Source organism: Gobio gobio, assembly GCF_949357685.1.
Source record: "Gobio gobio genome assembly, chromosome: 1".
Lineage (NCBI taxonomy): Eukaryota > Metazoa > Chordata > Actinopteri > Cypriniformes > Gobionidae > Gobio > Gobio gobio.
Genome location: NC_137097.1, coordinates 41,553,583 through 41,571,690, shown reverse-complemented (window position 1 = coordinate 41,571,690; position 18,108 = coordinate 41,553,583). Strand labels below are relative to the sequence as shown.

At 38.3% G+C, this 18,108-nt stretch overlaps 1 protein-coding gene across 1 annotated transcript in view; it reads right to left on the bottom strand.

The window, feature by feature from the left end:
* Window positions 1-2,236: 2,236 nt before the first annotated feature.
* The window catches only part of LOC307134370 (protein shisa-9), a 102,278-nt gene continuing 86,406 nt past the window's right edge, over window positions 2,237-18,108 (bottom strand). Inside the window, exons 4-5 of the mRNA XM_079830067.1 lie at window positions 12,293-12,403; window positions 2,237-4,519 (exon numbers count right to left, since the gene is read on the bottom strand). Of these exons, the coding sequence (XP_079686193.1) occupies window positions 4,053-4,519; window positions 12,293-12,403 (578 nt within the window). The 3' untranslated portion in view covers window positions 2,237-4,052. The remainder of the gene's footprint in view (window positions 4,520-12,292; window positions 12,404-18,108) is intronic.

The following is an 18,108-nucleotide window of genomic DNA, read 5'->3' as shown; positions in this document are numbered from 1 at the left end:
TTCGTCTTGTTTGTCTCTTTTTTTCCTATTTGAAATTCAAAATACTTAAATGTTGATTGAATGATTTATCTCAGAGGCATTTGTTTGGTTCAATGCAGTTTTGAAATATCATTTGTAAATAATACTTCCAGAAACGTGTTGTCGTGTCACACCTAGTTAGGACACAATGTAACGTCAACTGGCTGCACCCAGACAAGCATTTGAAAAGTTTACACGCACAAAACTGTTTACAATGCCAAATCCTCAGCTCTAGAGTGTGTTTGTATTTGTGAAAGGCTGTAAACTAATGCTGGATTATATTCACATCATATACATACATTTTTACACAATATTTATATATGAAACGTTTTGCTCTTTTAACCCTGATGCATGAATAAACGGGTGTATATAGTCAGTAAACATGTAAAACACAAATGTGACAGGAGATACTTCTCAATGCTAGTGTTGTGGTAAAAAAAATAAAAAACAATACTTGTCTCATTTAAATCAACAGACAAGCCTAAATAGTCTTCCTGATGTTCTTTTTATCGATGATGTAACCAGTGACTTTTAATTAGGATCAACCTGCAGTGCTATAGCTGGCTTTGGATTTCCTTTAATGCTGGTAAATTCAATCTTAGCAGTTGTTAGTTTTTTTCCACACTTGTAATAAGCTCTCATGTGTCCTTAACTTGTTTTTGCATATCTTTTCTGGGTTCAAACAAAAAAGTATCTATTTTCTTAAGGGGGGACATTTTTTGCTCTGCAATAGATGGTATTACACCATCCATGAGTGTGTTATAGCTAGAAACTTGCTCAACTTTTGATCGCAGAACAGAACATAACTTTCGCAAAGCCTTACATGCGCCTTTACCATAGTAAACCATTCCGACACAAGCAACTGTACCCCCTCTCATTGCATTGGGAAAATCGAACCCTTTCCATGTTCATCACGGGCAACTCCTGTTAAGAGCACACACCTCTTTAAAAGCCCTTAGTAGAATTCATCATAATTATACATAGACAAAAGGTACAGCTTAAAATAGTGCATAAGATTAGATTGGTCAAACGTACCACCAAACGAATGGAGCCATCAAACAAATGGGAACAATGTGATTCTCTACATATTACATGTCTCTGGACTGGCAACTAAGATGTCATTCAAGCATTGGTTATAATACATCTTTTAAAAATGATTAATTAAAGCATATGCTTTATACATATAGCGCAAGCTTCAAATATGGCAAGACATCTTTTTAAGTTAGTAAGGAAAGTGAGAAGGAAATTCGGAAGCACTTCATCTCCGTCAAATGGTTGTCAACTGCGGCAGACTCGACTCTGATTCCAGTTACGCTTACAAAAAAAAATCAACATTGCAAATAGTACATAAACAGTAAAAAGTACATCTTGTATTGCTAAAGATAAAATGCTACCCGGTGGCATTCACATCACAGGTAGAACACTGTTATGTTAAGAAGAGATCCGAAAACAACAGTCATTCAGCTTATTTGGGTGGTTTAAAAAAACCACTGGAAACGAGTCTTCGCACTGAAGGAATTCGGAAGCTGATATTTACACCTTGTGTTTCTTTGTAACAGATGTGAATGCACTCAACATCACTTGATTTCACTTTTCAGTCCTTAACCTGCAGAATTAAGAAGTAACCTTCTTAATTCTAGTAACCAGTAACCAGTGTTTAATTGATTTGTACAAAGTTTATTCCAGGAAGTTATTCCCCATTTGATTCAGGTTTTAAGCTGATTTAGCCTGAGACATTGTCGCTGTGGTTTTATTGACAGCTAAATCTACTCTGCCTCTTTTCCAGTTTTCCTCAAAGACAGACTTCATGACCTCCTGGCCAACAAAGTGGCTCCGTTTCAGGCAGAGGGTTGTGTAGCTGGCTCACCTTGGCATCGCTTGACATCTCTGTGCCAGGAAAGCCTGACAGCCGTGTCTGTCCTCCAGGGTTTGCCCCTGAATGAAACCCAATGACACTCTGGAGCCATTGCCACCGAGACAGAATGAAGCATCACTGTAGCTCAAGATAGTTTGACTCGACGCTGACTCGATGTTGAGACATCCTCGCATCAATTCAACGGTTGAAAATAGCCATCCAGGAACATGCTGTAACTGTATTCGCTGACATATTTTTGGAGCTGCTGTCCCCGGAGCTTGTCCAGAAGATGAAATTATCTCCAAAATGAATCTGGTGAGAATAGAGATAGAGAGAGTACTTCCTTCTTTTTTGTCCTTTTTTATAGTTCATTACAGGCTCAATTGCTGTAAAGTGTACTACAATGAGTATAATGCAATCTATGTTCTCATTCCGAGTTCAATAATCCATCTCTACCTCTCGCAATACTGCTGTTTTATTTGCAAGCAGTTTTGCTGAACTCTGAACATTTCACACTCTTAAATAGTCCCTAGGTGGCTTGTACATTAGTTGTCATTGGCCCGTAAAATCTCACAAGGCTGTTCAAACAAAGTGTGCTACTTTTTAGACACAACTGTTCACCATCAGACATCTCTGCAGGTCTCCTTTAAATTGGTGCCTTAAAACATTTAGATTTTGTTTTGTCTCCTCCCATTTGTCTTCGAGCAAGAGCGCTAAATCTCCATTTGGATCCATTGTGGATGAAAACACAAGATAGACAATGAAAAACACAAGACAGAAAAGAAAAAAAAATCAGTCTACAGACAGTATTGGAGAACATATTTTTGGATCTGCTGTATTAGAAGCAGGCCGTCATCAATTCCAGCGCCCCCTGCTGTTCTGTGGCAGTGTGGCAGCCAAACGCCTGGCTGGGAACAGCTTGGAACAGCAGAGAGTGAGTGAGTTTGACAGCTGTGTCCATCATTCATTTGGCCCCAGGCGGGAGAGGACGGATAGGCCTAGTATTGCTACCGTTTTCCCTGGTCTCTTGAGCAATTCCAGAGACACCTAAACTCTTCACTCTGAAACCGATGCCCACCTCCAGATTTAGTTGTTTTCTCATTAGGATGCTACAATAAGGTGTAGGTATTGCTGCTACATGCTTGATTTGGTCACCAAACGATCTGTAAAATATGTTCTTGCTTTCACCAGAAGCATAATTATTTACATTCAGAAGTATTCAGAGGAAGCAGGCTGTTTGACAGATATTGCAAAGAATACACATTGGTCATTTTAGCAAAGTTGTGTTGGCAGTGCTACTTATGACTTGTTCACCTAGGTGTGTGCTCCTCCATCACTATGGCACCTTATCTCTGTGGGCGACTTTTTTCCCCTGAAATGTCTCTCTTGAGGTCTGTCGGTAATTGAGACTTGCTCATTGACCTTGTCTTTACCTCTCGAACAAGAGTTTGAAATAGAAGCATCCATAATAGCTATGACTTGAAGTGATGTTGGCGTTCCGCTCCCTAGATAAGTGCTGGAATGCATCCTTCGGTGAAGGTGTTGAGGTAAAGAGTCCTAGGGACATTGGACTTTACCAATTTCACCTAGACCCTTATCCACTGACTGAAATAACAAACCCTTGGACATCATAACAATTTAAACTCTCTTTCTCTCTCCTTCTATCTCACAGGACACCTTGGTTTCTTCACTGTCCTCTTCCTTATGTTTCCTCATACTTCCTTGCTGTTCTTTGTCCTCAGTGGTCTAGAATTGTCTGAATAATAACTCACTGTGGCAGCTCTTGGCTGATAGAAGTTGACAGCACAATGGCCTTGTCTGAAAGGGTGTGAAGGCTCCTGAGGTGCAGGGCTCCTGCCCCTTGCTATCGGGCACATGGGTCAGGGCCACAAGAGACATCTGAAAGCCAGCAGTACAAGGCCAGAATTTTAGGGGGAAATCGGATCACTAGGGATTCAAGGCCCATCGAGAATCGGAAACTAAGACCATGCAGCGTTTTTCCCTTCGGTTCTCTGTATTATAGAACGATGAATATAAATCTAGTCCAAAACATGTACAAGGAGGGAATATACTATAAATATAACTGAAGCACATGTGCAGAAGCTTTCACATCCATCCAGTTGCAGTGTCTAATCAAAATCATGCTTTCTTGTGTTTGTGTCCTTTCTAGGCTTTCCTCTCAGACCGTCACTTCCGTTTTGCTGTTAGTGGGCAGTCCCTTGTGTTTCAGGTGGAAGTGTGGAGACTGTCCGTACCCCAGAGGTTGGGTGAACAACTCTGGAAGAGTCTCAATGCTAAACTGCCGCTTGTTGGAGAAGGCCTGGCGCCGACTGTTAGGTTGGGACAGTGGTGGCTGTGCCTGTGCCATGAGAGGGACCTGATGTTGGACATGGCTCTTGTTGGGGTCCCAGACTTTGAAGGCCGAGCTAGAGGTAAGTGGGTGGGTGTTGGTCTTGGAGATCTTGGACTTGGGGACTTGGGCCGATGTAATGGTGATGGCCAAAGGAGTATGGATGTCTGGAGGCGGAAGGAAGGGTTTATCTTTTGGGTGGAAAGCAATGGGCTGGAAGGTTGCAGGCGAGGATTGGCGGTGTGCGTAATCCATCATAGGGTAGCTCTTGGGGTAGTAATCCCTTGCTGTAGTATCTGCAGGGGAAAAGGGCGGTGAACAGTTAGAGAGATAGAGGCTAAAATACAACATAGCATTGTGACAAATAAGCAAAAGATTTGTTTAAAAATGTTGCTTCTACACTCACATACCCTACAGTATGTAATGTACAAACCTAATGTATTTGTCACAGACTATAGTTGCTATATTTAGTGTTCAGAGGATCTAATGAGTAAAACACCTGGAGCAGAGGATCATCAAGTGTGACATGAGGACGCCCTCAGCGTTTTTGCATCACGCCACACACATGCATGCAGGCACACACATACATGCATTGATTTGAAGGAGCTATGGCTGTAGCTGTACACATCATGGTCATGATAAAAAATGAATATATGTGTCTTGAGGCCAGACACTGTGTGAGAGAATCAATGCAAGAAATTTCAAGTGAAGAGGTAGTGATGCACATAGCTTAAAGCAGACAGTAGAACACTTTGTAGTTTGGTCTGGTTTTGTTTGTATGGTAAAAAATGTGTAATATTGACATTTTGTGGCATAACCTACACCATAGGTTGTCTTTTTTAAGAAAACTTTTAAAATGTTGTACTGCAACATTACCTAACTGCAACCAAAAGGCAACATTTTGATGTGTTACTTGCTGGGAGGAACCATCTATGGTTTTACCTGCATGGTGTTTACAATAGATTCACTACAAAAACTGCAGTCGAACTATAATTATTAGGCTATGCACTGTTGTGTGTAATATTGAAATGGATTGAAATGGACACACGTTAGGGTTAGGAACAGTATAGTAATGGCTGGTTATTTTATTCTTTTTCAGGTTGAAGTGGGTTAGCATGCTAGCAACAGTTGACAGCAGAGAGTTAGCCTTTTAGCCTGTCTCGTCAAATTAGCCTATCTCTGTTGAGCACTGCAAGCTATAGACAGGGCCTCTTGCTTCACTGCCCTCAGACATAAACAACCTTGCTTCACAGTTTTGTCATTTTTCTGTCCTTTTTTCACGTTTTCCATCCTTTCTTCCTATACTAATGTCCCTTCTCGCTATCGATTGAGTCACAGCTAATGCATGAGGCAAATATCTGCTAGCAATGCACACAAGCATGTAGCTTCATTTCAATGTTTGTGTGCTCTCAAACGGATATCCTGGCCCGATGGTAATCATTGTTTCTGCCAAAATAATGTAGTCACTAAAGTAAAATTGGTAACTTGGCATTAGCCACTACTGTTATGATTAGTTTTGACCGCATCAGTATGAACGAGCTCACTGTTTGCAGTTGTGCATGAGTGAATGTCGGTTAGTATTACAATCATCGTAGAAGGTCAAAATGAAACCTGAAGGGGTTTTAGAGACAATGCCACAGGCTGAGGACCAAAGCCACGACTCAGCACATCTTAAGTATTTCAAGTGACAGAATCTGTGTTTAAAAAAATTACAAAAAGTACCTAAATGAGGATGTTAATTTGTTCCTGTGGATAGTAAATCAAGCAGTAATTTGCTAACGCGGTAAGACATGTAGATTAGCTCATATTATTTTGTGCACATCCTTTAGCACATTCATGTGTTTGTTTGTTTGTTTTTTTATTCAGTAATGTTTTGATTTGAATTTGAAGGCGAAGAGAGGAGCTAAAGAATCACAATCCTTCCAGCGAAGGACCAATGAATAGGTAATGTGGGCAGTGTGCGTTAAGTAGGCATTAATTATTTAGGAAGTGCGTTTAAAGAGAAGGACACTAAGATGTATTACTGATAATGAGCAAATGAAGAACAGATTTAACATGCATACACAGACAATTATGCCATATACACACACAGCTACACAACTGCACACACACTTTAAATTAGGCCAATAGGCGGAACTGAAAAATTGAGAATTTTGAAAATGACAACAACAAACAATATTCATTCATTCATTCATTCATTCATTCATTCATTCATTCATTCATTCATTCATTCATTCATTCATTCATTCATTCATTCATTCATTCATTCATATACATTTTATTTTTGCAGCCATTGCATAATAGTAAGGTTTGATAAATCAGACAACTTCCTTTTGTGGAACTCTGTGGAGGAATGGACCTCCTGAATTGGAGACATAGTAATAACTTTATCACTGCAAGAAGTGTTATTTTAGTCCTAGGCTTATTATATGATTTGTATGTTTTTTTTTTGTTTAACTCTTTCCCCACCAGCATTTATTAAAAAAAGTTGTCAGCCACCACCAGTGTTTTTGATCATTTTCACAAAAATGTCATGGCCCCCAGAATATTTTGTTGTTTAAATATTATTTGAGTATGCAATATGTCAAAAGAAAAACAGAGCCTCTGCTTTAAAAAAAAAAAAACATTTTATTCTAGCTTCATGCATTCCTTTTTAATCAACACTTGAATGTGGGTAAGTTTCATAAAAAAAGCAACATTTTGAGCAAAAAGCGGAGAAAATCACATTCTTGTCAAAGACTACATCTGGAACATATTCAAAACACAGATGGAGTAGATCGAGTCCATCAACACCCCTAATGCCCGCATTATTTCACATACAGCTTACATATGCTATTGCTTGTTTCTGCATCTTCTTTGCATGTGTTTTGATCAGGAAATGCTGTATTCTTTCAGAGGATGTGTAATAGCGCCCCCTACCGTTTAACAGTGAAAACGCGGAAATCCTGAAATTTCCGTCAGTGGCGGGGAAAGAGTTAAAATAGAGATCACGATTCTCCCACGATTCTGTATAGAAAACGAAACAAAATAACATGTACAGTAATTTACTAGAGGTTCTGACAGTGTTAATTGCTGCAATATTTTTTTATTTCTTTATTCTGAATTAATTATTTAAAACAAATATTTTTGAATGAATGATTCAATTGCTCACTCATAAAAACTTCACTTGTTTCATTACTGGATGAATCAGCATTTTTGAAGAAATCTCTTGAATGAATGATTCAATGACAAATACATGTTTAACAGTATATTGTTACACAAGTAGGTGGCGACACGTGTAAGAATTTGATACAAACGTTATTTGAAGCTTCAGGTTACCTTGAAACTATTTAAAACTATTGTACTATTTTGATCGCTACCATAAACATAAGTGTTTATATACAAACATTTATCCCAGGACTTCTGTGATTAATTTGAATCGAGAACAGAAATGATGATACTTTGTGGTTGAAAAGACTATTTGTGAAGCTGTTTCATACCTACATGTCAATTGCTTTCGCTGGGTCAGTGGCAGTGCAAACACACATTTGAATGCGTGATCATTCTTGTCAAAGGTTTTATAGGCATTGCCAAATCGTTGTCATTTACGAATAAGATCACGTGGGTGTTTGAATTGAGATTGCAATCTTTTAACGTTTAATTGTGCAGCTTCATAGACATACTAAATAATGTTGTAATAAAATGTAAATCATTAGCTCAGTTTAAATGCAATCGTAGTCAGTGGAAAGTCCACACCATGATAGAAAATGTTGTGTATGTTTGGTCCTCAGGCTCATTCAGGCACTGCAACAGGAGAGAATGTGACATAACCGCCTGATGATGTCAGACGCAGGAAGTGCTCAGAGAGTGAGCATATGTATCAAACTAATGAACAGACGGTAAATGTACCGACAGCCTCTCTGTCCATTTCTTCTCTTTTTTTCTTACGGTCTCTTTCCCTCCACCAGATATGAAAAAAATTATATGTCTTATATCTCTTTCTCTGCCTCTCTCTTTGTTTTCTTCTTCACAACTCTCTCTATATCTGTCTGTATCTTCCCAATCGCTATTCTTTAATTAAGATGGTGCTGGGAAGCTTTCTTAGGCACCTGCCACAAGTTGGCTCCAACCCTATTCATTACACCCCCTCCCCATGCACATGTTCCTCCTCCTTTTCTCCCGTCATCCTCTCATCTTTCCCTCCACTTGCCCTGCTGAACTCTCCCCATCCGCTCTCTTTGCCAGCGCAGTCAGGGCTGATCCACCGCAAGCTTTCCAAATGCAATAATCCAACAGAAGACACCATGCCAGGGACTGCATGCGCATGTGTGTGGACGAACCGTAAAACTACACAGCGTTTGAAGGGGGAGAAATAAATCCCTCTCCATCTTTGTATTTTATCCTATCATATCTCTTTGATGTTCCTGTTTCACATATTTAGCCCACAACATTTTACGTTAATAAGATCCCATAATAGCTATACAGAAATAAAACCAAATGGGTGAATTATTAGAAAACTGTCCAGAAAGTAAAAAATGGTTATGGTCTTACAAATGTGAGTTTTCCAGCAGCACCTGACCAATCAATAATAGCACTTATCAACCTATTCATTTTCTGTTTGTCTATTTAATAATATAAAAATAGAATACAAAGTCCTATGTGTTCTGTTCTAGATTAATTGAGACTTGTTACAGCACTTGCATATTGTTGCCCCTGACTGCCCTAGTTGCTTCTATTGCACTCATTTATAAGTCACTTTGGATAAAAGCGTCTGCTGAATGACTAAATGTAAATGTACAAATAGGTTTCATTTTGTAAATAAAAATCTTCATTATACAACTTCATTAAATAAATCAAATGCAATTTCTTATTGAATTGTGAAATAGTGTTTTTATGTGTATTTTTATGTGTATGTGCATTTAATAATAATAATAATATTATTATTATTATTACTAGTAATAGTAGTAGTAGTAGTAGAAGAAGAAGTAGTGTATCATTATTTTTAGGACCACTAAAAATGATTAGCTACAGTTTTTAAAATATTATCTCATGTACTTTTTAACTAAAAAAAAAAAAGTGTCTTAAATTGAAATAAAAAAATAAATCTTTACACATATACAGTGGGGAGAACATGTATTTGATACACTGCCGATGTTGCAGGTTTTCCTACTTACAAAGCATGTAGAGGTCTGTAATTTTTATCATAGGTACACTTCAACTGTGAGAGACGGAATTTAAAAAATCCAGAAAATCACATTGTATGATTTTTAAATAATTAATTTGCATTTTATTGCATGACATAAGTATTTGATCACCTACCAACCAGTAATAACTTTTTTTTATTTAAGAAGCCCTCCTGTTCTCCACTCATTACCTGTATTAACTGCACCTGTTTGAACTCGTTACCTGTATAAAAGACACCTGTCCACACACTCAATCAAACAGACTCCAACCTCTCCACAATGGCCAATACTAGAGAGCTGTGTAAGGACATCAGGGATAAAATTGTAGACCTGCACAAGGCTGGGATGGGCTACAGGACAATAGACAAGCAGCTTGGTGAGAAGGCAACAACTGTTGGCGCAATTATTAGAAAATGGAAGTAGTTCAAGATGACGGTCAATCTCCCTCGGTCTGGGGCACCATGCAAGATCTCACCTCGCAGGCCTCAATGATCATGAGGAAGGTGAGGGATCAGCCCAGAACTACACGGCAGGACCAGGTCAATGACCTGAAGAGAGCTGGGACCACAGTCTCAAAGAAAACCATTAGTGACACACTACACCGCCATGGATTAAAATCCTGCAGCACACGCAAGGTCCCCCTGCTCAAGCCAGCGCATGTCCAGGCCCGTCTGAAGTTTGCCAATGACCATCTGGATGATCCAGAGGAGGAATGGGAGATGGTCACGTGGTCTGATGAGACAAAAATAGAGCTTTTTGGTCTAAACTCCACTCGCCATGTTTGGAGGAAGAAGAAGGATGAGTACAACCCCAAGAACACCATCCCAACCGTGAAGCATGAAGGTGGAAACATCATTCTTTGGGGATGCTTTTCTGCAAATGGGACAGGACGACTGCACCGTATTGAGGGGAGGATGGATGGGGCCATGTATCGCGAGATTTTGGCCAACAACCTCCTTCCCTCAGTAAGAGCATTGAAGATGGGTCGTGGCTGGTCTTCCAGCATGACAACGACACGAAACACACAGCCATAGCAACTAAGGAGTGGCTCCGTAAGAAGCATCTCAAGGTCCTGGAGTGGCCTAGCCAGTCTCCAGACCTGAACTCAATAGAAAATGAAGGGAAATTGGAGGGAGCTATAAGTCCGTATTGCCCAGTGACAGCCCCGAAACCTGAAGGATCTGGAGAAGATCTGTATGGAGGAGTGGGCCAAAATCCCTGCTGCAATGTGTGCAAACCTGGTCAAGAACTACAGGAAACGTATGATCTCTGTAATTGCAAACAAAGGTTTCTGTTCCAAATATTAAGTTCTGCTTTTCTGATGTATCAAATACTTATGTCATGCAATAAAATGCTAATTAATTACTTAAAAATCATACAATGTGATTTTCTGGATTTTTGTCACTCACAGTTGAAGAGTACCTATGATAAAAATTACAGACCTCTACATGCTTTGTAAGTAGGAAAACCTGCAAAATCGGCAGTGGACCAAATGTCCCCACAAGAATAGTAATACCAGACATTTTTGATCTTGTGGGGATATTTTTTCGTCCCCATGAGGAAAACAGCCTATAAATCATACTAAATTATGTTTTTTGAAAATGTAAAATTGCAGAAACTTTTCTGTGAGGGTTGTGTTTAGGGTTAGGGGAATAGAATAAACAGTTTGTACAGTATACAGATCACTGTAATCATTGGGAAGTTGCCATTAAACCTGGAAACCAGGGGCGTATTGGCCTTCGAGGAATTCTGGCAAATGCCAGAGGGGACGGACCATTTTTTTATAATGTGGCGAGGTCAGATTTTATAAAAAAAAATTGTTTATATATATATATATAAACAGTCCATCTGGAGCACAGAGAGTTTTCTCAGTGGCCCGCTGTAAATGTACATATCCGTCGGCCCAGGCGAATGCCCGTACGGCCCACTTGAGTTAATTCTAATCAATTTAGCGTGATCAAACTGGCTCAGTGCAGCAGTTTAAAAGCACTCATCAATGTCAACATTTTTAAAATAGCCAATCAAATCAAAGAAGGCAATACTACTAGACGTTTTTGGACATATGTTTCCTTAGTACCATGTACAGAACACATTAGTACATTTCAACAGATTTCCCATCAGCCTCTATTTCTCAGCAAGTGTGTATTTATGTGTCTTCGGGGGGGGGGGGGGGGGGTGCTCTTTGTTAAACGTTAGCTCTATGTTTATTATTCACTGTTTTAGTGAATTCGCCCCTTCTGTGATTGATAAGGTCACACTAGTGTGTGTTTGTGTTTGCCCATTAGCATATCCGTATGTGTACTGTACAAGCTCCACGAGACATTAATAGGACTGTTATATTAATAACATGTCAGGAGGGTTTTTTCCTTTTGATCTGAGAGGTGATATTTGCTCATGTGATTATCGTCCTAATATATGCGAGGTTGTGCGTTTTCCCTGCAGTCAATGACACTGAGAATTATTTGCAATGGTAATCAGTGGTTGTGGGTAAAGTGACCTTGATGAACATGCTTGGCGTTTATGGTGTACATTACAAGATGTGACAGCTGTTTGTGGATATTGTGCGTCTGTGTTTGCATGCGTGTGTGTGTTTTTCTATCCCGGCGGGGACTTCAACCTGAATGCACACAGAATCATGGGGACCGTGGAGACCTAAATTGAGATCCCCATTAGGCAACAAGCTTATAAATCATACATAAAATGTAAAAATGCAGAAAGTTTTGTGTGATGGGTAGGGTTAGTGTAATGGGATATAATATACAGCTTGTACAGTATAAAAACCATTACATCTATGGAGAGTCCCCACAAAGATAGTGAACCAGATGTGTGTGTGTGTGTGCGTGTGCGTGTATGTGTGTGTGTGTGTGTGTGTGTGTGTGTGTGTGTGTGTGCATGCATGCGTCTTACCCATAGTCTTGAGAGAGGCATATTTGTTGAAACCCAGGTTGTTGTGTGGCTGGGACAGAGTCATTGCAGGACTCAAAGGAGGAAGCGTGACGTTATTCAGGTGGTTATGCTCTGAAGGAAGAGAGAAAGCACAAAGGAGCAAGCACAAGGAGGAAAGGAAAGCGAAGAGGAGAGAAGGGGACAGAAGGAGGAGGGGTGTGTTAGTAAATGGGAAGTCAGCACATTTATAGACAGACGAGTGCATTTGATTAGCAGAAACTCTGCCATTAATTTAAGCGAGAAAAGGTGGGCGAAGGACATGCATGCATAGCCAGAGGAAGATCTTATAGCTCAGAGGTTCCTGTAGAACACAGCGCAAGCAACGCCAAAGCCATGAGTTCAGTTCAGGGATCATGTGAACTAATGCCATGAATGCACTTTAAGTCACTAATAAAAGTGTCTGTTGTATAAATGTAAATGTAGGCTGCTCTTGTATAACACAATCATAATGTTTTATACTGCAAAATAATGACTTATTCAATTCTTTGGTCTTTTTTTACTTGTTTCCCATCTAAAAATCCTTAAATCATGAAGCGGCAAAACAAGATATTAAGACAAGATTTCAGAGAATATACAGTGTCTTTTACCCTATAAAGCTTACTGTATCATTTGATACACACATTTCTAAGGCCTCTAAATTATCAACATGATCAAAGCTTTGCTGAATGAATATCATTTTAAAAAGCTATCAGAATGGCTGCCATATAAATATTAGCAACTGCACCAAATTGCATATTTTTGCTCCATCAAATAAAATTCCGAAAATAAAATACATTTCCTCTTAAAACTCCAAATTCTCCTATATTATGCTACTGTGATAGATAGATAGACAGACAGACTTGTACTTAAAATATTTTAATGTGGGAATGAACTACTTATGATATAAAGCACTGCAGATTACATCATCAAAACAGAAATCACAATTTAATATAAGACTAATGACTATTAGTAAGACCGTTTTAGCACTTTTTACAATGCTTATTGATCAAAAGAATAATTACAGACAATAGAAAAAACTTAATCACGATTAATGGCATCCAAAATAAAATGTTATGTTTACATAATATGTAAATGTATATATAATTGTGTGTGTGTACTGCGTATACTTATTATGTATATATAAATACACACACATGCATGTACTGTATATATTTAAGAAAAATATGTTACTTTATATATAAAATATTTACATTTATATATAAGATGAATTATATAAATATGTATATACATGCAAATATTTCTTAAATATATACATAAAGGAGTGTGTATTTATAAATACTTAATGAGTATACACAGTACACACACATCTTATGTAAACACAAACTTTTATTTTGGATGCCATTAATCGTGATTAATCGATTGCCCACTAAAAAAAAAAAACATTAAATATAAATGTTTATTGAAAGTGTAGAGAGACAATTTGGATTAGTCATTTGCAATGCTTCATGTGAGCGAGCAGTCACCGTTGAGCTCTGTTGATTTCCACTTCCATATAGTAAAATTGATTTCTTTCATCAGATTGTGGGTAGTGTAATTGAGACATTGTTTAGATCTCTTCTGAAACTGAAGGAGATCTATTTCTTATAGGAGCAAAGGTCACTGATGTGTAGTAGAAACAACTGAGATAAAGGGATCACGTTTTTTCTTTACTATGGGCATGTTTGTGCATGCGTGCAATTTAAGTCTATTTCTGAGGCGGATGTTTGGTAGACTCCTGTATACGCGATTTTCTGTGGTCTATATGCTGTGCAGAGGTCACTATAGGTTATTTAGGACACACATCCTGTGTTCTCCCCTTTGGGCTGGGGTGTGTGGACACTGACCCGATTCTGTCAGATCACTATGTGCTTGTGTGTGTATATGCACTTAACGTATGTATGTTAGTGTAAGTGCATGTGCACTTTTAGTGTGGCAGGACGGATCGTTACCCCACATACATTAACACTCACATATGCAGTCCGGTTACAATTAAATCCCCAGGAAATGGACGCAGGTCACGGACGATGGTTCATGTGCACATGACATAGGCATTGCGTTTATCGACACTGTCTGACACATTTTAAAAGAGGTAATTGAGCGCACACAATCACACAGTATGTTTCTCAGTCTAGATATGGTTTCAAATTGAAACCATATCTAGATGTTAAATGTTAAATGTTTTTTAATCAAATTCTCTATGGACCTGACTGACGCATTTATGTATTATGAATATAGTCAAAGCTAAAGAGCTGTTTCTTCATTGTGTATGCATCTGCAGCATTGTAATGACCAATAAGAATTCAGCACTAGAGCTATTTGTTTTAAAATATGTAAAATACTTTATATATTTTATATACATCATGTTTTATGCAACTAAAAGACTAATTTCTTCTGGTCTCCTTCCACAGTTTTAGTCTTTGCAGTAAAACCTGGCTGATTTAGACCCATGTAGACCATGGCCAACCCAATCTCATTCACAACAGGAGATCTCTGTCTATTCCTCCTTTGTAATTCGCTTTCATCTCTCTCTGAGAGAGAGTCTGTTTCATTCCTTTTTTCACTCACAAGCAAAAGTTTCAAAACTAAATTCTCAGATGTAATTCGGTCATGTTCACCCACCTGAAATTACTTTTTTTAACAAACAACATACTCTAGCCCTCGTAACACAAAACACCATTTATCATCATAGACATGAGCATGTAAAACTAACTGTAAAAAAAAAGAACTGCTGAAAAAGGGTACAATTTGGCCCTTTAAACTAATACCACGTTATATTTAAATATATACATTAGACAGACTGTGTTATTTAAGAACATACCGTATAGAATAAGAGATATAGTGTTTTTCTCTTGAGGCTTGTTCTAGAATAGAAGTGTCAGACTCCAAATAATTACAACTGAATACTTTTTTTCCGTTTCTTCTTTTACTTTTTCTTTTCTCTGTTCGCTAGGCTATGTTGTGAAAGAGAACTGTGGTAAAAACAGACTGTGGTAGTGTTTGGAAAAACGGATAATCTGTCAGTCAAGCAGAGAGATTCTTTAATTAACAGCACAGATTTGCCACTCTTCCATTCAATGGCTTAATAAAGAATGTCAGTTTGTAACTGATATTGGGCAAAGGGTCCTCCTCCCTCTTGCATGTGAAGTGATGCTCCAAAGCAGGAGTGCCCAATCCTGCTCCAAAACGTCTGCCAGGAATTTTCTAATGATCATGAAGACTTTGATCACCTGGTCCAGATGTTTTTAATACGGGGAGCTAAACTCTGAAGGTTGGCCTTCATCCCTGCTATAATGGCTAGTTACAGAGAGAGGAAGGTTCTTTGTTATTCTGTTCATACACATTTGCTTATTGAAGTTACTGAATTCTATAATAAAGGCCTTCTGAAGCAAAGCAATGCATTTGTGTAATAAATATATCCATGTTTAAAACTTTATAAACTAAAATAACTAGCTTCCGACAGACGACCGTATGCATCGATTTACAGCGAAAGAGTGACCTCTGACCTGGCTAATTCACGAATTAGAAGTCTAAAATTAGAATTTTAAAGAGAAATGTCTGAGGATTTCGATAGAAGAGAAGATGAACTTGCGTTTGTTTCCCAGCCCTATTGTTTGAATCGCGAGAGGCGTCAAAGCTTACGCTACTCCTACATCCTACGTCATGCATCGCGTCACAAGTTACTTTTTTGGAGTAAGTCGACTTGCATAGGCGATCTGCCAGAAGCTAGTTATTTTAGTTTATAAAGTTTTAAATATGCATATTTTTCTTAAACAAATGCATTGCTTCGCTTCAGAAGGCCTTTATTAACCCCCTGGAGTCGTATGGATTACATTTATGATGGATGGATGCACTTTTTTGGACTTCAAAATCAGGACCGCCATTCACTACCATTATAAAGCTCGGAAGATCCAGGATATTTTTTAATATAACTCTGATTGTGTGCGTCTGAAAGAAGATCATATACATAGTCATATACACCTAGGATGGCTTGCGGGTGAGTAAATCATGAGGTAATTTTTGAGTGAACATTTTCATTTTGGGGTGATCTAATACAGTATGTATGCTGTATTGTAATGTTTTTTTTTTTGTATAAAGCATAATAATAACTTGTTATGCTTGACAAGCTTTAGTTATGTACGGCAGAACTATGAACTATGATTAGCTTCTTGCTAGTTAGATGCAGACGAAGAGACATGTTTATTCTAGAAAGCATTTGATTGGACAAAAATGAGTAGTGCAGGATGAGTCATCAATATTTTTGGTCCATTTTTTCAGTGAAGAAAAAGACTTAAAAATAGATGTTTAGATGAAATACAAGCTTATAAATGCATATGTCTGCTAAAACTTAATCAGAAAGCTGTTTTACACAGCATAAATTTGACCTTTCAGTCCATGTACAGTAGCCGTTGATGACGTTTATTGATAGGCTGATGTTACACACTAGTCTGAAATTGGCTGTGAGGGTGAATTTTCTGCCTGAAGAGAGAATTCCTGGTCTGCCTGCACACAATGCCTGGAAGTCCATGCTGTTCCGAGTTCTTGCGCTGGTGGATTGACATTTCGTGCACAAAGCTCTGAGCGATTTTTCTGCGGTCAGGCTGAAGTTGTAATCTAATAATCTAAACTCCATTACACGCATTAGACTCTGATGAAATCAGACATACAGTATAGTGTCTCACACTGAATCTGCCCCTCACCCCAACCTCTTACTCTTTCTTTGTCTTGATTCGTTTGCATGTTATTCTTTTTTTTAATCTCCACTGATTCCTGTGAAATTAATTAATCAGCAAGAAATTAAGAATTGAAGGTCACAATTTAACCCAACTGATACTACAAACCATTGGGGGGATGGGGGCACTGACATCATATGACATGTTAAAGGTTAAAAAATATATTGCTTGCCCCTATTCTCTCTCCACATCGTTCCTTATTGTAGATGATAGAGTGATGAGTGGGCAACCTGTGCTTCTCTCAGTCTGGAGTTGCGTAACTTAATGAACTGCTAAATGGTTATCGAACTGTAGCTCCCTGTCAAGGCCCCTTTTCCCAATGGGAGTCTGACGTTTGTGTCATAATTAATAATAACTGCAGGACAATAACTGCAGGGATCTGGTACCCTATTGACTCTGACCTAGTGAGGACAAACAGGGGAGAATAACTTGTGTGTTTTAGATTATTAATCAGATTTTGCTGCTCATGGATTGATTAAATGGTTAGGTTGGTTTCGGCTGCTTGTTCCTTCCGTCATTATGTTCTCCTTTTTTATGGATTAGCTATTGATTGATATCAGTCAGGGTTGATTGGTATAAATCAGTTCACAAATTGTTCTTCAATGACTAAAGCACGCCTCATTCATTCCACTTATTTTTCATCGCTGGCTTAGAGAAGGTGCATGAGGGAATCTCACAATTCCAGTGGATTTACAATAGATTCACAGTGATATCACAATATAGTCACAAAAAAGAGCTACAATGGTGCTTGTCAGAGGGTTTTATTTTCTAGCAAACATACTATATTGCTTTTTTTTATGATTGATTGTTTTATGCTTAAGTGTCCGATAACTGATATGCAGTTGGCTGATTTTTTTTATTTTTTCTAAATCAAGTTTTAAATGTTGTTTATATGTCTATGTGGTGTTTTTAATATGCTTTAAGATAAACCATGTGAAAAATGTCATATTTTTTCCTTAAAACTGCAGTGAAAAAAGAAGTGGTTTGAAATCAACAGTGTTTCTGATGTCACAAACTACCTTGTAACCAATCACGTCACCCTGGGGGCTGGCTTTAGCATATCATCAA